This window comes from Schistocerca serialis, chromosome 2, assembly GCF_023864345.2.
Source record: "Schistocerca serialis cubense isolate TAMUIC-IGC-003099 chromosome 2, iqSchSeri2.2, whole genome shotgun sequence".
NCBI classification, from domain to species: domain Eukaryota; kingdom Metazoa; phylum Arthropoda; class Insecta; order Orthoptera; family Acrididae; genus Schistocerca; species Schistocerca serialis.
The window spans coordinates 1,093,258,025-1,093,281,854 of NC_064639.1; the positions used below are offsets into that span (position 1 = coordinate 1,093,258,025).

At 40.5% G+C, this 23,830-nt stretch overlaps 1 protein-coding gene across 1 annotated transcript in view; it reads left to right on the plus strand.

Annotated features, from left to right (window-relative positions):
• The window catches only part of LOC126456642 (protein artichoke), a 368,100-nt gene that overhangs the window by 158,953 nt on the left and 185,317 nt on the right, over window positions 1-23,830 (plus strand). The window contains exon 3 of the mRNA XM_050092386.1: window positions 23,377-23,628. Within this exon, the coding sequence (XP_049948343.1) occupies window positions 23,465-23,628 (164 nt within the window). The 5' untranslated portion in view covers window positions 23,377-23,464. The remainder of the gene's footprint in view (window positions 1-23,376; window positions 23,629-23,830) is intronic.

The following is a 23,830-nucleotide window of genomic DNA, read 5'->3' on the forward strand; positions in this document are numbered from 1 at the left end:
TTCATCTGCATCCACCAAAGAAGAAATTCGTCTTCTGTATTCTGAAGAGACTAAAGCTGTGAAGGTTATTTGCCGGATGCAGGTGCAGTATGGTGACAGCTGTCTCAGTGAACGAATAATACGCCTTAAAAGCCGACATGTATTTCAGAGACGAAGAGTGTTCAGATAGGTCATCTACTTAGAAAGTGGACAGGAACTTCGAAAGACTCGACCGATTGATTCGTGAGATCGTGAGGATATCAAAGCCTGACCCAGAATGTTAGTCTGTATCTTGCACTTTGATGGTCTCAAAGTTGGAAATTTCACTGCTTGAGCATTAATAAAACATCCCTCTGAAAGTCACAAATAACCTCATGACTCTTTGTCGTATAGGTGCAAAGAGTTTAGGGTTAACTGCAGTGAACGCGAACCTTTAATGATAGGTAATTATGGTTTATTCTCCCGTATTTGAGTAAGTCAGTTGGTGAAAAAACTGTATTCTCGTATCTAGAGTCATAGAGATAATATTTTCACCTCCATCTACATCAGTACGTTGCAGTAAATTAGACTGATTGTAAGACTAACGCCGGCCAGTGTGGCCGAGCGGTTCTAGGCGCTTCAGTCTGGAACCGCGCGACCGCTCCGGTCGCAGGTTCGGACCCTGCCTCGGGCATGGATGTGTGTGATGTCCTTAGGTTAGTTAGGTTTAAGTAGTTCTAAGTTCTACGGGACTGATGACATCAGATGTTAAGTCCTATGGTGCTCAGAGCCATTTCAACCATTTTTTCTTTTTTTTGTAAGACTAAATTCGCCTGTGTGTGATATCAAATTCTTTTAGTCGAATTATTTGATTCGTGTGGATAGCTGGCTATGTAGCAGCCTCAGAAGAACTGTGGTTGAGTTATCTTTACTTGCCTGAGCTAGGTATCAGCATACCTAGGTCTCTTGCTCCAAAATAGCGCCAGGACTATCAGACATTCCTGGTCTGCCTCTAAGTTTTATTTTGCAATTCACAGTTTAGCTGACATACTACATAAGTTTTGTGAGGTCACAGGACACGTACAGCGCTATCCCAAAAATGCTTTTCAGAAGCACATCCTACGCCAATAACTTGTACATTTGGGAATTCTGTGGTAACCGTCACATCGACTTTTCTAGGATTCACTTTAAATATTTTAAGCGAACGTTAGCTTGGCTCCTTTCAGCAACCTACTGCTGATTTCTTCGATTACCTTTGTCCTATTGAGCTAGTTCTCGACCTGTATAGACTTTGATGTAAGATGGGATATAGGCACCAATCTTCCCTTCCTCTAACAAACTCTATAGTAGGGCCATTATAACTATACTGGCAAGGAAGCAGTTCGCCTAGCATAAATAGGTGCTTCTATGCTGGGGAAAAATACTTCTGCGCCTCACTGCGATATAACTGTACCACCAAGTTTACTTACATCTGTATGTAACTGAATACTGTGACTGCTAATACTACAAATAATAATAAATACATGCACATGGAATTTACAACACTCAAGGCAGGCAAAGCTGTTTAAGCGTGCTTTCTATATAGCAAATTCGTCGATCACATCTTTGATGTCTAATTGCTGTGTTATGTAAGATCATGGAGAGAAAGGCAAGGCTTTTGACTCGATCCTGGGACATAGATGACAGCAAATAATTCTTGTCTTTTGAGAAGTAAGAAAGAGTATTCAGCAGAACAATTGGTTGCATAGGCTATCAAAAATTTTCACAGTCCGATCTGTAAATTAAGAAACAGTGAGGTGTTCACGCAATACTCTATGCAAAGTAATTAGAGAGGAGGTTTTATTTCGTTACTCTTCGCATATTCGCGTATGCTTTAAAATAAACAACTCATCACCCAAAAATGTTTTCAAGACGTCTCTTTAACGCCATTGCAGTTTTCTAGCTCACTTCAATAGTTTAGTGTAATCTCGTGTAGGAAAGTTACTTAGAAACTCAAAAGTGCTATTAAACTCTCAATATTTTTTTTCTTTTCTCCAATTCAGATATCAATCCGTCTATTATAACCAGAAGTGTATTCACTCGAAAATCTTCCTTACTTTGAAAGGTATTATCAAGCTCAGCTTTTTTATTCACTTTCAGTTTTCTTTACTTTTTGCTTTTTATGGCTGTTTTGTACATATTTATCTTACTCTTTTTAGTGCCAGCATTGTAATATGTGTCGTACATAGAAAGATTCTCTCGAACGTATCCAAGCAAAAAATCGTACAACTTTATTATAGTCCCAGAGTCGGTGTCAAGTCTCTGCGACAATTTATTTTCAACAGTAAATCTCCTCAATATCGCTGACGAAAAAATTATCATTATCGCAATATCCAGACTCTGCAGACGGCTCAGCATTGTAGTCGGCTTGCATCCTTTTGAGTTTCATCATTCTGAATAATTTCCGAACCATACATTATTTCAACACAGTTAAATTTGAAGCTATAGCAGGCACGTCCTGACCTGCGTGTTTGTGAAAGTCGCTATTAGTTGTAATGCCATCACGAAATGTGTTGACTCAAACCCATTGTTGTGAATCTTGCAAGATAGGCCTTTCATGGAAAAATTTTTGACCCCAGCAACAACTCGTTTTAATACATTCTTCAATATTTTACTTCTATCTCAAGCTGAGATGTTAGTTTCTTACGGTTAACACACATTTCCTACGTTCAGCTGAATTTTTTGTGGGTAGTCAGTCTTGTCTGACCGTTTATCCGGTCAATAAATCCGTCATTAGGTTTTGCAGACGGTGACGTTCTATTTAACAATGAAAATGGGACGCAAAATACGCTACCCTTACCTCCAGATTGTGCTACAAATAGTCTTCGTTGTTTCTCGCCATTCCTCGTGGCTCTGAAATACAAACCTTTATTTAAGTGTCTCGGAAAGTAAGCCTATTGCCTGCAAATCATATTGAAATCACAACCCATATTCTGTGCAACATGACCGCGTTCAGTTATATGATCGAGGAGGTATTCATTTATTATCCAGTTCGGAGGATCGTCAGAAACTGAATTACTACTTGTATAATTGTTTCTGCGCCATCACTGTCTTTCTAATATCAGAAACACCTGACTCAGATAATCCACACGTTGCTCTATTTTAGATACATTATTACACTTCACACTATTTCACTCCGATGTTTGTGGACTGGGGCTCGAACTGAAACTAGCTGGCTGTGTTTAATTTTCAAAATGCACATCGATTTTTGCACTCTTTCTCAAATGGTTCAAATGGCTCTGAGCACTATGCGACTTAACTTCTGAGGTCATCAGTCGCCTAACACTTAGAACTAATTAAACCTAACTAACCTAAGGACATCACACACATCCATGCCCGAGGCAGAATTCGAACCTGCGACCGTAGCGGTCGCTCGGTTCCAGACTGTAGCGCCTAGAAACGCACGGCCACTCCGGCCGGCTTTTCACAATTATCTCTATCTTCATTGCCTTATCTTTCGTGTGTTTCCGGTATCGGGAACCACCTAATCCTCTCCGACTGCAATTTTAATTAATACTAAAATATTAATAACAACTAAACACTTAACAACTGCATTCTTGAGAGTTTCAAAGTAAAGTGACCGGCAGTTAGAATGACTGGCGGCATTTTCATTGAATTTGACTTTTGAGTAGGCATTGGTGAGTTTCGACACTGCCATTCCTATGACAGTGTTAGCGGCGTCTCCCGTCATATAGCTTAATTGCTAGCAGTGAGATTTCCCTTCCTAACGTATACCTCACGAGAAGGCACGACGATGAGTGAAGTGAATAACAGTCACTCTGTGACGACAAAACGTCATTACTGAAACAAAACCTTGCGTTAAATCCAAATTCTCCTGTAGATGACCGTTTTCAACCATCACAATATGCCAGAGATACACTGCACATAAAAATAACTAGATAAATGTTGCATCCTCTGTGGCTTCGAAAAGAGAAGGGTGATTAGGTATAATGCCTAATTGACGGTGAAGTCTTACATCACAAGCTTGAACTGATGAAGAGTGGGACAGGCAGTGGCCTATACCCTTTTGAAAGATGCCATCAAGAGAACGGCTAGGGTGAGTGGGAGGAATTGATAGTTAATGCTAGTTTTGCGAGGAAACAATTTTGAGGGATGGGAGGTGACTGCAGCTCTTCTCTGTCCCTCGCTGGCTGCATCCTTGGGAAACATACGGGCATCTGCTGTAAGCCATTTAGGGAAACCACAGCAAGCTTAAATATCGATGGACAGATAGGGGTATGAACCACAGTCACCTTGAATGACAGTTCAGAATCCCATTACTGTGCTATCTAGGTGTGGAATTCAGACGTGTAGTTCTCCAGTTGTCTTATAGACATCTCGACCACTGAAAAATGCAGGAACACACTTTACTCTTCGCCCTCAAGCTTGTTTTAAGTACTCATCCGTCCTGACTCGGATTTGTTTTGGGGGGAATTTTAGTTTTACGTTAACAGTGACACACAGCAGCATTAATAGGTTTACTGGTTAAGTATTGGTCTACATGCACCTTGTGTGTGCGTTCACTGAGTGCAATGGGGAAGCGGCACAGCGACGCTATGCTGACACCCAAACCTCCAGATGTCAGAGAGTCATATCGTTACCAAACGTTGGATATTGATAGAATATCAACCAAAACAGCGATATAGTCTTTACTATGCGCTGTCGTCCAAGAGAACATACTAAAACGGTAAATAATAAGTACCCATTGCGAAGCACAGGAAAAGCATAACTGTGAGCGTCTGCAGTGTATAGCCCCAACGGGGAAGACTGTGGAGCATTAGTACGTCGTTCCAAGAGTCCTCGGGTCGAGCCCTGGTCAGGCCAGTTTATGTACTGTAGTAGGCTACCCGTGAAACTCTTATATGTGACAACATGTTCATGATATGTTAAAGGGCTGTTCGGGTTATACAGATGTACAGCGATGCTGCCATCAAGCAGTCAGTTATTATTCTTATTATTGTTACTGTTATTATTATTATCAGTATTAATACATCCGCAAGTCTGATGGAATTGTTGCTTTAACCTTTTGATTGACTGTTTGTGTTTAATCTGTGAAACAACAAATGAACTCTGTAGGTTTCCTACTGTCAAATAAACGAAGCGAAAGCAGAATGCTAATAGAACTTCGATATAAACTTCGAAAATCCTTTTAGATATCAGGAGTATGTTGCCCCATATCACAATTTCACACGTACCACACTTTAAAAACTGGCAACACCATAGCTCGAATTCGGGACCCTTGCCGCGACAAAATAACACTCTACCAATAACCATGGGTTCGGTGTGGGGCGGTGGAGGAGTGAAGTGGACTGCAGTAGTCGTCGTGGGGTTGTGGACCACTACGGCTGCGGCGGGGACGGAGCCTCTCCGTCGTTTCTAGGTCCCCGGTTACAATACAATACAGTATAATACAACACTCTACCAAATTCCCCAACGGAAGCTGTTCTTGACAGCCCTTCACAGTTATGCTTTTCTTGCGCTCTATAGTTCATGTGTTTACCTATTACTTGTCGTTTAAGCACGTTCTCTAGGGCGACAACACATAGCACAAAGTATATCGATACCGTACTCAACGCTTGGTACTGATCTGACTTGAACGTCTGGAGGTTTTGATGTAAGCCGTTCCCACTTCAAAGTCAACCATGTAATAACACTTTTATATCTGCAATTTTTGTAACTCTTCATCAGTAAATCAATCCATACTGCTGTGTGCCACTGTTAATGAACAACCAATGCAGTACTGGAAGCACGTTTGAAGGAGAAGATCAAAGTAGGCATTACTGACATCGACAGCAAGTACTTCGAGAGAATGGAATAAGTTTATTTCCAAAGGCAATGCCCAGTGCACACCGTTCACATTTGCACTGTTATGTAGTGCAATATAAAATCTGTGGCGATAGCCCACGACCAAGCTGTTGGCCTCACTGGGGGTAGAGTTCAGTATTTCTGCGACGTGGCACTAGGAGGGGATGGGTGGTGAGCCTATCGTCATGGCCGCCTATACCTCCGTAAGTGGATCTGCGGCCATCCTGGAGGGACCGGAAAGAGGAAAAAGCACAGCTCCTGCCCGGGTTTGTACCCAGAAATCTAGCGCTTGCACTGTGGCGGAATCATTTACGATCGTTGTTGACCTACAACAGTGTCCTAAAATTGGAGACAGTCACGACATAAACCTTTGGCAAAGTTATCTTGATTACATAGCGAGCGCGTATTTGCCGATGGTACAGCCTGTATATACTCGTACAACACGATTTTATGCCATATCGATGTACTTTTTTTTAATTCAAGTAACGTACGGTACTAACAATCTAACACCGAAATACATCTAATCATCAAAAGATCCTCAGGTAATGTATTAAGAGCTAGTACGTAGGGGGGCAGTAATTGTAAGTGATGTTTAATTTTTGGTTGACTTATCTCTGACTGACTAACAAAATGTCAAAATGCGCTAAACCACGCAGTGAAGAAACCGGGAAATTAATACGTTGCTCACTCTCTTTACATCTGTATACTACAAACTATAATCCGTTCATCATAAGAATAAACCTGATGTAAACATTATACTATGTATTTTTCCGAGTTTACTGGAACCTTATTGGATTTCCGTTTCACAAGGGGCTGCAGTCAAGCTGTGTCGAGTACTGTGAAGTAATGTAATAAGGGTACGTTTTGTGATGTGCGTTACGCGCACATCGGCTTAGCGATAATACGGGACAACAGCTTTACCGGCGTATTTAACGTGGACAACACTAGCCGGTCAGCTGGTACAGCTAACCTGCAGTGGCGCGACCAACTACAGATCACACTTAATAAGAGACGAGCAGAGGAGCAATACAACTTCGAACTTTATTTAATTTTTAAGCAGAATGAAATAATACACTGCAAATCTCCCACAATACGCTCCGTAGACGACTAGACGAAAACCGCAACACGTTGTCGTTTTTAGCTAACGTCCTATTGTAATTAAAAACAAGAATGATTAAAATTCCTGGATTAACGACAGGATATTTTTTCTGCATAAGCTGTGTGTAACGTAAGAGAGTACGGAAGGATTTCACCATGTAGTTAAATATTGAATCCAGTGAAGGTATTACTTACAGTCAATCGTCTGCTAATCTCTTACTCCTTCCTTATTCGAATCCGAGAAATACACTTCAGTTATGGAAGTGTCACCTGCTACGATGATAACGAGCCTATCCACAACAGAATCCACGAAGCAAACCAGACGCAGCATCTTCTTCTTTTATGACGAGCCATTCTATATCCCGCCAGCGTTCGGCAGTGAGGTGTGAAAAATCTGCGTGCGTTAGTTCCAGTACGTCTGGCAGCTTAACAGTCTTGTTACTTCTCGGGCCAAATCCCGCAGCTTGGCTCCAGATCAGTTTCGTTGGGTTCATATTGTAATGGTACAGTAGCAAATGTAAAAATGCAGCATTTGTATGATGTGCTCAATGATTGTTTTTCATGTTTCTTCGATACATGTACTGTGGTACAAAACGGTGGACACAGTCCAAAAAAAGAGGATTTGGTTTTCCATTCTTGCCTTAAGAATTAAATTGTTGTGTTTTCTTAATTTAAACAACTACGTGCATTATTCATAAGAAATGATGATGAGTTTTATAATTACGAGATGTAGGCATTTCAGACTGAAAGAGAAAAAAAAAATTATGCGGGGAGATTTGTACCAACTCATGAATAACCGCATTGAGTCATATGCCATTACTCTTCTGACTGCGATACACGTTCGATATGGATTCTTTTACTAACTACATTATATACAACGCTGGTAAAAATTCAAAACCGATTACCTTCGTAAATTTATGAATAACATTAAGAACAGCCTATTTCCCGGCACTTTTTAACCGTGTTCTACGCACGTGTTTCACTACGGAACAGAAAGCAGCCTCAGCCATTTTCATACTGCGCATTAACAGCGCGACAAACAGAGCACAACGCTGCATTGGCTGTGACTGTACACGATTTTTGAAATAAAAACTACGTAGATATGTGGGGCGGCGGAATGAGTTTGTAATAATAATTAACTGCATATCCTTGTTTGAATGTTGTAACATTTCCAGGCCGATGCACCATATGTGGGGCGGCGGATAGTTTTGTAAAAATAATAAAAAATCTATTGCTGGCTAAACGCTTGCGTGTTGAATCAGTTTCTAGCTTTTAGAATGTTGTTATTGCTGTCTTTTGCCGTTCTCAACACTGGCTCTCTATTTACTCCGTGACCCCCAGAAAGTGATTTAATAAAACTTGGAGCCAGTAAATAGATATCCTAGTGCCCACTTTACCTGAGAATGTTCTTATAGCTGCAGCTTATAGCTCTGAGGAATTAGGAGATTGTCCGGGATTTCTAATCAAAAACGGTTTTCCAAAATAGTTGAGTATATTCTGAAATTCACTAATAAAAACCACAAGTATCCCTACAACCTAACTAACAGAACAGTTCAGAGTCTAATGCGCTGATGCAACAATAAATGTCCGAATCAAATGTTAAAAAGAATGCTCGCCATAATTTGATGAAAATACTTCATCAAACGCCACGCTAAATATTTGGTAGAATGTCTGTCCCGCGACGGCACGTGAAAATACGACAATACGCAAACTGAAGCTAGTTAATGAAAATCATTCCAGAATTAACACTTCACATGAAATGTTCTCGTAGTTCCGCGTATCTCTAGTAACTTAATACGGCACCCGAGGCTGTTTGTAGCAGATACACTGATGCGACGCGACTACCGACACAGATGGCGTGTCATTCAGCGTCTGGAGAGAACTGGGGCCTTGCTTCCTCGCGCAGTGTTCTTATATATAAAGCCGCGGTGCGGACGGCTGAGGGAACGCCTGATTAAATCCGCTCTCCCGACTAGCCGCTGGGCTAGTAACGCACCACTTCAAGTTACATAATAATTTATAGCTTCTTTGGCTGATGGCCGAAGAATCTCTTAATTTAAACGTGCATTCAGCACGCAGGTAAGTATTGATAATAAAATTTTGACGTGGCTAAGTTAAATACTTTAGGCGAGAGAATTAATTCAATTGCCCTGCACGCACTAGATGAGCTCTGAACTGGCCCTGTTGAGATCCGCTATCGCTATAATTTTATAGGTATTAAAAAGAAACTTTACACATCTTCATAATCATAGCGGACCTCCAACCTATTTAAATCTAAACATCCTAGCCTTATTTACTAGCCTACTTAATCTATCTTGCTTCCTTCAGTTTTGAGATGAAAACCACAAAATCATGAATTTCCACTAAAGTCTTAATTTGTGAAATCCAAAGTACTGTTTTTATTAAATCATTATGAAAGATGAATCTAAATATAAATTTTGAAGTCTCTAGCTCTTTTCTGTTGCGCCAATGATTTTTCCAGAAAAACGTCCAAATCTCGGAAATGGCTGAAGTTATCGAACTGATATTTAACACACATTAATTTAGTAATATTCCTGACATGCTGGAAAAGTTTTAGTTCAATTGCTTGATTTTTAAGGTATTGCGCAACATTTATGACGTCAGAGCTAGTTACAGCAGACTGGCTGGCCCATAATGGAAACTGATGTGAATTTACTACAGCGTGAGTAGGCTGCTTCCCTACATCACCCTCTACTTAAATTTTTTTGTTTATGAATGTTAATGAATGAAAAAAAAATTTAATTACAAAAAGGGAAGCAAGAGTACAGTTTAACTCCCTATGAAAATTCAAAATTGAAATATAAACCTGTAGAAACATTAAAGAAAACTGATGACCTACATTAATTATTTAAATTGTAGGCATGTTCACTGCCTTTTTAAACAATGTCATTACTCAAATTTTTAAACAAAGTCAATGAAATATTTTGGCATACATATTGCCTTAGACAAACAAACACATACAAATTGAAAAATTATGAAAATCTTAGATCCATTAAATACATTTTTACATACACAAATTCAAAGAAAATAACATGATACATAAACAGATGATTATCTCTTAGCAGTCTTTTCTAAACCTGGAAGAAAAGTTCACAAATAATTTTTACACACATGGTTGTAGCCGCTTTGGCTGGCGTCCTACACTTCCATTCACAAGGGTAGAGGAGGGGAAGTTGCTATGGTGTGCGTCCTTCACGTTCTCTCTAAATTACATGGGGGAAAGGGGAGGGGTCACTGTGAGTTGTGTCCAAGTCACTCCACGCTTTCACGCAGCTACCAGGCTGCCATTATCTGGTTTGTCCTGTAGAACAAACAAAAAGAGTGCCTCAGACTCTGTTCACTTAACATCTAAGGGTGGGTCACAATGAAATGGGGATATATACATTTTCTCTTCCAATATGTTACTGGAACAAAGTTAACAGAACTTTTTCAGTATTACTCTCGCGGTTACTTAACTATCATAAAATCGTTAAACAAATGGCTCAAAACGCCTTTAGTCATGTATTAGAGAAAATTTATGCTCCTAAGGCATACAATCATGAATCATATTTAATCTGAATTTATTATTTCTGGGCCGGAACACTGAACCAATGCTCGGTACATTCCTGACAAATCTGCATCTTATTTACTTAACTGACTCATCTTTGATTACTTTATTCTTAGAGATAGTATGAGTATGATTAGTGGTTGTTTTCTCAGCTTCTTTGTACATGTGAGTAACTTTTGGTAACAGTACAATTGTGAGTGTTCAAAACACACTACGTTTAGTTGACTACAAAATCCACTTATTGGTCCTCTGCTGTTGCCAGTTCCACATCTGCAATTAGGTACTTACTTACTTTGAAGTGTATTTATGCGGAGCTAAAATAATGTTTTACGTCTGCCATTATGTACTTACTTACTTTGCTAGTGTATGAACTTATTTAACACTCACTGTATTAATATTTAAAGCATAGGATAGCACATTTATTTCATATTCATAGTGTACTGCAGCTGATTAGATTGCTCACGTGGCAATCCATTTCCACTCAATCGGACGCTGAAACCACAGGTAGTCTCTCTCAGACCTACCACTAAACTGCATCAAATAATTATGGACGAGCGTAATGCTAAATTCCTTAAACCTATAGGATACCATGAGCTGCTCTGTCTCATCTAACATAAGGGTACCTATGGTCGCATTCACGCCTCCAACTCATAACCTCAATACGTGTAGGTGTATCCTGTCACACACTACACTAAAATAATGGCCAGCTCCAACCCTATAAATACTTCAGGGACGTGTCCTTCACGTCTCAACCACAAACACTGCTCAATTTTATTACACTGCCTTTCCTTGCTACATCAGGTGAGTTTAATCTTACAACTTATCTGCATATTTTTCATACCACTAAGCAATCTCTTTCTTACTATTTATTAGTTAGCTCTAATGCATACACTAGGTTTCACTACCACTTCAGATCTTGCTTGTACATGAATTCATATATCTTTTTAAATTACTGTTGGTGGACCATTTCCATTAAAACAACACTTTGTACTTATTATATTACCAGGGTACTATACATAATTGTTACTCAAATACATTTTATATCTTAATTACGTCATACTTCTCTATTGTTTGTCACTATTAGGTTTGTCACATTAGGTATTTTTTCTTTACTAATCGGTAGATAGAATGGTTACATAACTCAAGGCTTGATAGTCATAACGGAAAATTTTAGTATTTGGAAAGAAAAGGTCGAAATTTTTGAGGACAGGAAAGAGGAAGAATGAGTGAGACCTGAAAAGGAAAGAAGATCTCACACAGCTGGGACCGCACAGCTGCCACACTGTGTAGAGGTTACAGAACAACCTCCTCCCTACAGCATTCATTGGTTTAATGCTGTAAAGATGAGTTAGAAATTTTTGAGGATAGGAAAGAGGAAGAATGAGTGAGACCTGAAATGGGAAAGAAGATCTCACACAGCTGGGACTGCACAGCTGCCACACTGTGTAGAGGTTACAGAACAACCTCCTCCCTACAGTATTCATTAGCTTATTATTGACGTGATAATCATACCGGAAAATTTTGTGTTGGAAAGTAGAGGTCGAAATTTTTGAGGACAGGAAAGAGGAAGAATGAGTGAGACCTGAAAGGGAAAGAAGATCTCACACAGCTGGGACTGCACAGCTGCCACACTGTGTAGAGGTTAAAGAACAACCTCCTCCCTACAGCATTTATTAGTTTAATGCTGGCTTGATTATCATAATGGAAAATTTTGTGTTGGAAAGTAGAGGTCGAAATTTTTGGGGATAGGAAAGATGAAGAATGAGTGAGACCTGAAAGGGAAAGAAGATCTCACACAGCTGGGACTGCACAGCTGCCACACTGTGTAGAGGTTAAAGAACAACCTCCTCCCTACAGCATTCATTAGCTTAATGCTGTATTGATAGTCATAACGGAAAATTTAGTATTTGGAAAGAAAATGTCAAAATTTTTGGGGATAGGAAAGATGAAGATTGAGTGAGACCTGAAATGGGAAAGAAGATCTCACACAGCTGGGACTGCACAGCTGCCACACTGTGTAGAGGTTAAAGAACAACCTCCTCCCTACAGCATTCAGTGGCTACCTATGAATTTGCCAGGTCGATCTGAAAATACCTTATGATGCCTTTTTAGAACCTGTCTCAGTTCTTCCTTTTGATTGCCTGAAATCCTATCGATTTCCTGCAATTTAGCTTCTATTTTGTCCAAAATAATTGCTTCTTCTTTTTCTTCTGTTTTTAGCTTACTTGTACTAAGATTAACATCCTCGTCCCAATACCTCCTATTTTTCAGAACTCGTATAGGCAGCTCCCAAGTTTCATGATCAGTTACTACATGTTTATCACTAAAAGGTACTATAATTACTCCGGTTATTGGCAAGACCATTTTTAACTGGCTTCTTTCAAAATCAACAACACTCTGATATTTCGACAAGAAATCTATGCCAATTAAAACCTCAATACTGAGATTGTTTACAATTAAACATGGATGATCAATTAAATTACCACTTATGTTAAAGGGTAGTAAAGCTTCTTGCTTTATCGTTTTTGACACCTTGCCAGTAGCACCAATTATTCTTAGTCCTGATACCCTCATTACTATAAGCTTGTCTTTACCAGGTAATGCATCAAAGAAGGACTGAGATATTGCACTCACCTCACTTCCACTGTCTAAGAGACAACGTACATTGATACCCAACATATTCACTAATATTATAGGGTGGCTTATTCTAGGTTGTACAGGTGGTTCCTCAAATTCATCTAATAGTTCCTTTTGGATTTGTCTCCAACTAAAGTGATCAACATCTGTCTTCATTACATTTAGGTCACAGTGTGTAGGGGTTTCCTGAATTACATTCTCAGCTGCTTTTTCCAGTCGGTCTATTAATTTTAAATCGAAACACCGCACGACTTCATTACATTTAGTTTGCTGAATATAACCCAAATTACTGTAGTCTGAGCGATTCTGCGCCTCCAGACATGGCATAATACTAGTTACAGCTAAACCACTTTTACCATTATCGTCGGTTTCCTCCTCAAGTGACAACTGGTCACAGCTACTGGGTTCATCGACCCCAAACAGCCTACCCTCTACATTCCCACTTATCTCCTGTCCTAAATCTATTAGTACATTATCAACCTCCTGCACAGGCACTTTAGATAAGAGCACATCATTCTCATCGTAAATATAAGCATGAATTTCTTCTGCTTCTTCACCTGTCAATTCAGTATTTTGTAGCTCATCCTTACTGTTACACTGCTGCGCCTTCTCTTTCTCTTCCCACTTAGAAAGCGTCTCTAACACGGTATCTATCAAATACTGTGAGTGATCTAATATTTCTGTTGTATCCTTAGGTGCTACCGACTCTTCATCCACATGTTCGGTTTGAGTATTCTGATCTGTCTTACCAATTCCCGTAACTACTGGCTTAGGAAAAGTAACCGCCTGGTGAGCGCCAGTGTCCTCATAGACGGGAACTAGTTTTCCTGCCTCGGCATACTACTGTTTCCTTTAGTTTCATTATAGTTAGCTGGCATAGCCTTACCTTCCGTACTGTTGTTTACATGCATATTTCTGTTTGGAACAAAATTATTATCCCTTGGACGCCATTGTTGGTTCGGATAATTATTTCCCCAATTCCTACCTCTCTTAGGATGGCGAACACCTACTGTTCTGATGTTTACATTGCCATTTTGCTCGTTCCTAAAATTACTACTATTATTGTTATTGGCATTTCTGTTATTACGTGCTTGCTCCTCATTGGCAGCAACACGTTCTACACGTTCCAAATACTCAATGAAACGATCCAGATTGTCTCTAGGGGCTGATATAATCCTAGTTTGCCAGTACCATGGCAGTTTAGCTTCCAGACCTAGTATAATCATTTCTGGTTTTAGCTTTTCCGCCAAATGTGACAAACGTGAAATCCATGACCTAGCAAACTCTTTTATTGATTCCTTGCCTGCATTGAAGCGTTTTCCACTCCAAAATTCTCTCAACACTTCATTTTGCTTATTGCTAGACCAATACTCATTAATGAAAGCTATTTTAAACTCCGCTAATGTTTTACACTTTAACATAACATCAGCTGACCAACGCATGGCGTCACCTGCTAAATGGCTTCTAATAAACGAGATTTTCTCTCGTTCAGACCAAGTTGGTGGAATCACATCTTCAAAATCGTTCCAGAAATCTAGCGGGTGGATATTTTTATCTGGATCGAACCGCAAGAACTGCCGACACCCGATAAAAGCGGCGTTTGCAGCTACAACTTGTTGTACATTACCATTACCAGAAGTTACTGAAGCTACTTTACTCTCAATGTTAGCAATGTTAGTACTTATATTTTCTACTTTCATTTCAACATTATCTACTCTTTGTACAATATGAGTAGTGTCAGTTTTGATTGCTTCTACTTCTGCTTGACATATGTTTACTTTTATATTAACATCTTTAAATCTATCTGAGCACAGTTCAGATTCCGCCTCGATCTTTTCTGTTAACTTGTGCTCCAGCTTCGCATCTTCCATTCGGAAGTCTTTGCGAACCTCAGCAACTTCGGATTTAACTGTTTTATACATTTCAGAAAACTGTTGAGCAACCTTTTTCTTAATATCCTCATGATTGCAATCAATTTTATAATTCAAACTGTCTAGATCCTCTTTCAATTTATTGCAACCAGCCTTGAAAGTATCGTCCATTACCTCCAATCGTTTATTAAAATTTGTTTGGCTGGCCACAATCTCAGACTTTAATTCAGCATTACTGCTTTTGACCTGTTCACTTATTTCAGCCTTTAATTCAGCATTATTGGATTCTAACTTATTGTCCATTGCCTCAAACCGCATATTAAAATTTGTTTGACTGGCAGCTATTGCTTGTAATATAACATTTAGATCAACAGCCCCAGCATCTTTGGGTTGCTCACGAGCTGGCTTTTTATCACACTCAGGTGACGAAAAACTAGCTCCAACACCAGAATCATCAAAACTACATGAAACTTCTGACTGATTAGTCATATCTAACTTCTCCTTCTTAAACTCTACCATCTCTGATGACTGTTTCATTTTTAATTCATCAGAGAAACTATCATCCAATAAATTTACAATTTCTACTTTCCGCTTTACTACAGGGGTCTCTATTATTGAATCATTGCCCCTTCGCACACTACTGTCAGGAGACAATACCTCATTTTTCACTTTAACATTACTACCTTCATGCATGTTTATACTTGAAATGTTGTCTGAATTTACAGTTCCCTCAACAGACATAGGTTCTAATTTAAGTTTAAACTCAGTTTCTTTTGGCGGTTCCATCGCCAACAGTCTTTTAGTGCAGGTTAGTAAAATTTTTAACAGTTTTTCACTTAACTTAGTTCCTTCTGCACGACGTATGGCGTTGCCGGCGCGGCGTACCAGGATTCCTGATGCGACGTGGCACGTTGAACTGCAGACGGCTCTCCGACGGCTGTTGTGTGTTTGCGTGGCCCGCAATTGCAGGCTCTGCGCCGGCTGTTCCAGGGGACGACTGCGGTGCGGCGAGACTGGCTTCTCGCGATGCCGGCAGCACCGCTAGACTCTGTGCCAGCTCCGTCTATCCAGATGCGTTGCTAATCCCATCGCGTCGTCCATATACACACATAACACTTTCACTGCTCTATTACTCAGCTGCGTGTCGCATTTCACTCGCGAATCCGAATAGTTAAAAATCACTTTCACTTAGTTGATTTCCCGGCCGATGCACCATATGTGGGGCGGCGGAATGAGTTTGTAATAATAATTAACTGCATATCCTTGTTTGAATGTTGTAACATTTCCAGGCCGATGCACCATATGTGGGGCGGCGGATAGTTTTGTAAAAATAATAAAAAATCTATTGCTGGCTAAACGGTTGCGTGTTGAATCAGTTTCTAGCTTTTAGAATGTTGTTATTGCTGTCTTTTGCCGTTCTCAACACTGGCTCTCTATTTACTCCGTGACCCCCAGAAAGTGATTTAATAAAACTTGGAACCAGTAAATAGATATCCTAGTGCCCACTTTACCTGAGAATGTTCTTATAGCTGCAGCTTATAGCTCTGAGGAATTAGGAGATTGTCCGGGATTTCTAATCAAAAACGGTTTTCCAAAATAGTTGAGTATATTCTGAAATTCACTAATAAAAACCACAAGTATCCCTACAACCTAACTAACAGAACAGTTCAGAGTCTAATGCGCTGATGCAACAATAAATGTCCGAATCAAATGTTAAAAAGAATGCTCGCCATAATTTGATGAAAATACTTCATCAAACGCCACGCTAAATATTTGGTAGAATGTCTGTCCCGCGACGGCACGTGAAAATACGACAATACGCAAACTGAAGCTAGTTAATGAAAATCATTCCAGAATTAACACTTCACATGAAATGTTCTCGTAGTTCCGCGTATCTCTAGTAACTTAATACGGCACCCGAGGCTGTTTGTAGCAGATACACTGATGCGACGCGACTACCGACACAGATGGCGTGTCATTCAGCGTCTGGAGAGAACTGGGGCCTTGCTTCCTCGCGCAGTGTTCTTATATATAAAGCCGCGGTGCGGACGGCTGAGGGAACGCCTGATTAAATCCGCTCTCCCGACTAGCCGCTGGGCTAGTAACGCACCACTTCAAGTTACATAATAATTTATAGCTTCTTTGGCTGATGGCCGAAGAATCTCTTAATTTAAACGTGCATTCAGCACGCAGGTAAGTATTGATAATAAAATTTTGACGTGGCTAAGTTAAATACTTTAGGCGAGAGAATTAATTCAATTGCCCTGCACGCACTAGATGAGCTCTGAACTGGCCCTGTTGAGATCCGCTATCGCTATAATTTTATAGGTATTAAAAAGAAACTTTACACATCTTCATAATCATAGCGGACCTCCAACCTATTTAAATCTAAACATCCTAGCCTTATTTACTAGCCTACTTAATCTATCTTGCTTCCTTCAGTTTTGAGATGAAAACCACAAAATCATGAATTTCCACTAAAGTCTTAATTTGTGAAATCCAAAGTACTGTTTTTATTAAATCATTATGAAAGATGAATCTAAATATAAATTTTGAAGTCTCTAGCTCTTTTCTGTTGCGCCAATGATTTTTCCAGAAAAACGTCCAAATCTCGGAAATGGCTGAAGTTATCGAACTGATATTTAACACACATTAATTTAGTAATATTCCTGACATGCTGGAAAAGTTTTAGTTCAATTGCTTGATTTTTAAGGTATTGCGCAACATTTATGACGTCAGAGCTAGTTACAGCAGACTGGCTGGCCCATAATGGAAACTGATGTGAATTTACTACAGCGTGAGTAGGCTGCTTCCCTACATCACCCTCTACTTAAATTTTTTTGTTTATGAATGTTAATGAATGAAAAAAAAATTTAATTACAAAAAGGGAAGCAAGAGTACAGTTTAACTCCCTATGAAAATTCAAAATTGAAATATAAACCTGTAGAAACATTAAAGAAAACTGATGACCTACATTAATTATTTAAATTGTAGGCATGTTCACTGCCTTTTTAAACAATGTCATTACTCAAATTTTTAAACAAAGTCAATGAAATATTAACTTAGTAATAAGATATCTAATACGTAAGTAGGACCTACTTCCAAGTGCGTAACACCACCAGTGTACATGTGCTACCACTTCTGACCAATCACCGCATTGTGTTTGTTTACATCAGGTTTATTCTAATGATGAACGAATTATATAGACTACCATCTTTCCAGTAACTGCGATTAATTCGACCTTGTTATGAAAAAAAAATCTTAATGGATTCATCACTAAATCTCAAGCTTCTTGGATAATTAAATCATATACTTATTTTGATAATATGCATTGACGCCAACAGAGACTAAGAAAAACAGTTCTATTGTATTAACCTACTAAATCTCTATTTTTGGATCATCGTTTCTAGAACGTACGCAACCCGTAATGTGTAAGTAACAACCTACCGATTATTTATTTATTTTTACTCACGTTATATGTAGTGTACAAGCTCTTCAGTTCCGCAGTTGCTGATCGTTGTAATGTTCAGAGACATAATTTACGGCTAAACCAGCGATATATCCGTAGCCTCTGGCTTCTACTTCTGTTTCCTGTTAGCTTACGCAAATTCTTATTCTCTTTATTTTATAAGACAGCTTTGTAATAAAGACTACTGTTATCAATCGCTGTAACTGAGTTGATGATATAATAACTTCTTTTTGTTACTTGAAAATGCAAAATATTAATAAAATTCTCATCGTAATCGACACTTCTCAAGCAAAGAATAGCTACGATAATTTTCGCCAAAATATGATATTCAGTAATTACTAGTACATTTCCTTTAGAAAAATATTAATTCCGTATGTTTCATTAGTTTTTTGTTTCTGTTATTTTTTCTAGTTCTTTATTTCTGTTTCTTTCAAATTGTAAGCTATTTCTTTTCTTCCCTTGGGGACTTTAGTTTAAGGGGATGTTACATTTATTTTCAATGAAAATGCGAGGACTTCAAATGTATTTTGAACACCTAGGCTCTGTTTAGCTCTTTATTTCAGCAGCGCAACGACGGTGTGAGTGAACAAGAGCCATCAAAAGTTAAACCCACATGAAACGACAGTAAGTAATGAAATAAACAAAAGGCCTACATGCCACCACCACTTTGGGCCTTCACTTATATAATGGAAATAAATTTGAGCCTCTTTAGATACTGGCTCTACGCGGACCCACTATCGTGCCCTAATTTAATTGTCAACTCGTCACTTAAAATTGGAAGTCATGGTAGCTTTCTCAGGCATTGATTCGAATGTTTCCAGATGAGTACTATTTTTCTGTTACTGTGAAAATCTCAACAATTATCGAGCAATTTCCACTATATGACCACAATTTCAGAATACCGCTATCACAAATACTAGTGCTTGTTTGTAAATTAATTCAATAAATATGAGTCCTCTGTTCAATAAGGACCCAAATCCACGTCTCCGCCTATCTCCAATCACACTATTACGTCAGTATGTGCCAATACAGCCAATAAAATCGCATTCAATCACCCTGGGAGTGTATGGACCAACGGATTCCGCCTTGTAGTACAGAACAGGATCACTAGTTAATATGCACAGAATTGGTCAGTACGACGACCGTTTGTATAGCAAAATAAGTGCCAATTATCAGTGTCCAGTCTGGGTACAGGATTTACTACGCTTCCTAGTAAACTATTAATTAATTCTTAAAGCCTGTGAAACCTGCAGTGGCCTATAGAGATCGTCTGTTGATCGCGATTTAATAACAACAATCAGAATTCAGTGAACCATAGAACCAACACAAGCAGTCAGCATCACCTTCTACACACTAACATCTTCCATATACCTAATTAAACTTATTCAGAAACTATCCCTCTGAATAGCAATCGAGCAGTTAAACTGCGGACATCAGTACGACAGCTCACCAATTAGTCTTCTCTGCGATAAGTCCACTGCCCTATAGAAAACCTGGTATTCAAGGGACTTGTTCAAGGTCCAGAACTGCACTGACTATTAGCCCCATGCTAAAACCATCTAGGAACCATTCAGCAAACAAAGGTATGACACTACCGTTACTTCTAACAATCAGTTCATTATGTTCCACAGCTGTCGGCTACTGCTTCTGTTGTTCTGTTGCCAACTCCTGTTGGATTTAATCTTTGCCACAGACTGCTAGTGCTGGCTATGAGCACTGTTAAGGCTGGCGATAAGCGCAACTCGTAACATCTTCGGCCTCTCGCTCCGTTCATAGTGGTGGCGAATGTCACAGCACCGATATTAGAACATTATTGTTAAGCAAACACGTATAAGGAAAACCCTATACTAACATACATTTCAGTTCTCCTGCTTATTTCTTTGGACTAATCCGGTTGTTAATACAACAAGTTAGGGAGACTTAACTTCTTTGATGACAATTAAAATTTTGTCATTACTTTTTGACCCGTCACACACACTACCCTCTATGTACCACAGCCAGAAGTTGGGGTAAGAAATCAAATCAAATGGAATTACTGTGGATGAGCCACCAGAGACCGCGAGTTCGTTATACCAGAAAACTCAGAAATGTCTTTCAGTAATCTGCGAAATGTTGTCGGTGGAGTTCGGTTTCACCCTGTATATCTTAGACTAAGAGTTTCAGATAAGACCTGTAAAGTATTGTCTTATTTTAATATACTGTCGGAAAAAATTCCAGAATGCAAGCATGCAAACGTGCATGCATTGTGTTGTACAAGTGCTGGAAGTCAGTTTCTGGGATAGAGAGCCATGCGTGTTGCAGTTAGTCGGTCAATATAGGAACAGTTAATGCTGTTTGTGTATGAAGCTGGTGTTGTCGTCCGATGATATCACATTTGTGCTCGATTGGAGACAGATCTGGTGATCGAGCAGGCCAAGCTAACATGTCGACACAGTGTAGAGCATGCTGGGTTACAACAACGGTATGTGAGCGAGCGTCATCCCGTTGGAAAACATCCCCTGGTACGCTGTTCATGTATGGCAGAGCAATAAGCCGAATCATCAGACTGAGGTACAAATTTGCAGTCATGGTACGTGGGATAACCATGAGAATGCTCCTGCTGTCATACAAAATGGCACCCCAGACCATAAATCCAGGTGTAGATCCTGTATGTCTGCCAAGAGACAGGATGGTTGCAGGCTCTCGACTGGCCTCTTTCTAACCAAAACACGCCTATCACTGGTCTCCAGGAGGAACCAGCTTTCATCAGAAAACATTACAGACATCCACCCAGCCCTCCAATGAGCTCTCGCTTGAGACTATTGAAGTCTCATGTGGCGGTGGTTTGGGATCAGTGGAATGCACGCTACAGGGCGTCTCGATTGATGTTGTCCTTGAAGCAAGCGATCTGTAACAGTTCGTTGTGAACTGAATTGAATTGAAATTGAATTGTCACTGTAGTGCGAACTGCTGCTGAAATTACTGCTGCAGATGCAGTCCGATGTGTCAGAGCCATACGCGGAACACGATGCTCTTCCCTATCTCTAGCGCCACGTGGTCGTCAGGAGTCTACTTGCGACAGTATATTCACGTGACAATCGCTGCCACCAACTATGTGCAGTGGCTGCATTCCTGCCACGTCTTTCTGCAATGTCGCAAAAAAAAATCCAGTTTCCCGCACCCCTATTGCAGGTCACAATGAAAACTCGGTGCGGTAAAGTTAACGATGTCTATGTCGCCTTGAAGCATTCTTGACTAACGTCAATCCATCACATACACTACTGGCCACTAAAATTGCTACACCAAGAAAAAATGCAGACCATAAACGGGTATTCATTGGACAAATATATTATACTATAACTGACATGTGATTACATTTTCAAGCAATTTCGGTGCATAGATCCTGAGAAATCAGTACCCAGAACAACCACCTTTGACGGTAATAACAGCCTTGATACGCCTGGGCATAGAGTCAAACAGAGCTTGGATGGCGTGTACAGGTACAGCTGCCCATTTAGCTTCAACACGATACCACAGATCGTCAAGAGTAGTGACTGGTGTATTGTGACGAGCCAGTTGCTCGGCCACCATTGACCAGACGTTTCAAATTGGTGAGAGATCTGGAGAATGTGCTCGCCAGGGCACCAGTCGAACATTTTCTGTATCCAGAAAGGCCCGTACAGGATCTGCAACATATGGTTCTGCATTATCCTGCTGAAATGTAGGGTTTCGTAGGGATAGAATTAAGGGTAGAGCCACGGGTCGTAACACTTTTGAAATGTAACGTGCACTGTTCAAAGTGCCGTCAGTGCGAACAAGAGGTGACCGAGACGTGTAACCAATGGCACCCCATACCATCACGCCGGGTGATACGCCAGTATGGCGATGACGAATACACGCTTCCAGTGTGCGTTCACCGCAATGTCGCCAAACACGGATGCGACCATCATGATGTTGTAAACGGAACCTGGATTCATCCGAAAAAATGACATTTTACCATTCGTGCACCAAGGTTCGTCGTTGAGTACACCATCGCAGGCGCTCCTGTCTGTGATGCAGGGTCAAGGATAACCGCAGCCACGGTCTCCGAGCCGATAGTCCATGCTGCTGCAAACGTCGTCGAACTGTTCGTGCAGATGGTTGTTGTCTTGCAAACGTCCCCATCTGTTGACTCAGGGATCGAGACGTGGCTGCACGATCCGTTACAGCCATGCGGATAAGATGCCTGTCATCTCGACTGCTAGTGAAACGAGGCCGTTGGGATCCTTCACGGCGGTTCCGTATTACCCTCCTGAACCCACCGATTCCATATTCTGCTAACAGTCATTGGATCTCGACCAACGCGAGCAGCAATGTCGCGATACGAAAACCGCAATCGCGATAGGCTACAATCCGACATTTATCAAAGTCGGAAACGTGATGGTACGCATTTCTGCTCCTTACACGAGGCATCACAACAACGGTTCACCAGGCAACGCCGGTCAACTACTGTTTGTGTATGAGAAATCGGTTTGAAACTTTCCTCATATCAGCACGTTGTAGGTGTCGCCACCGGCGCCACTGTTGTGTGAATGCTCTGAAAAGCTAATCATTTGCATATCACATCATCTTCTTCCTGTCGGTTAAATTTCGCGTCTGTAGCACGTCATCTTCGTGGTGTAGCAATTTTAATGCCCAGTAGTGTACAATCCGAAAGGTAACTGATGCTCACGACCGTTTCTGTATGCCCTTAAAGCAAACCTGATTTGCTTCCTCAGAGTTGCGTTACCAGCCACACTCTTATGGGCTGGTGCGAAATTTGATTAAACGTCATCTTTCGGATGCACAGACATCCCTACGAGCTTTCGTTTCTGTCGCAGCACTCCTTCTCGGTGAGGCTATTTTTTCCCGTCATTGTATAAGGCATTCAGTGTCAAATTCAGAGTAGCAATAGCAGACTGTATGTATTCCAGGTTGGCGTGCCTTGATGAAGAGGACCCCGGCTGGCGACAGCAGCTGGACTTAGGTACGACGGCCGCCCAGTTGGATGGCTGTGACGTGATGGGGAGGGCGCGCTGCCGTGCGCCGCCTGCAGCATGGCTGCTCTCGGCTGCTGTCCTCTGCACGGCCGTCGTCGCTGCGGCGGCAGAAGCTGGCTGTCCTGCCGACCATCTCATACTGCCGTGCCGCTGCACCACGCCTCGGGACGATGAGATACAGATCTGGTCAGTAGCAAAAACTGTGTCACTACGATTGCTGAAGTGAGCCTTGAGTATGTCATACAAGCACTTATGGCCGTTAACATAGCAACACCAAGACAATGGAATGCAATAAACAAAACTTTATACATATACAGGGTGTTACATAAAGGTACCGCCAAACTTTCAGGAAACATTCCTCACACACAAAGAAAGAAAATATGTTATG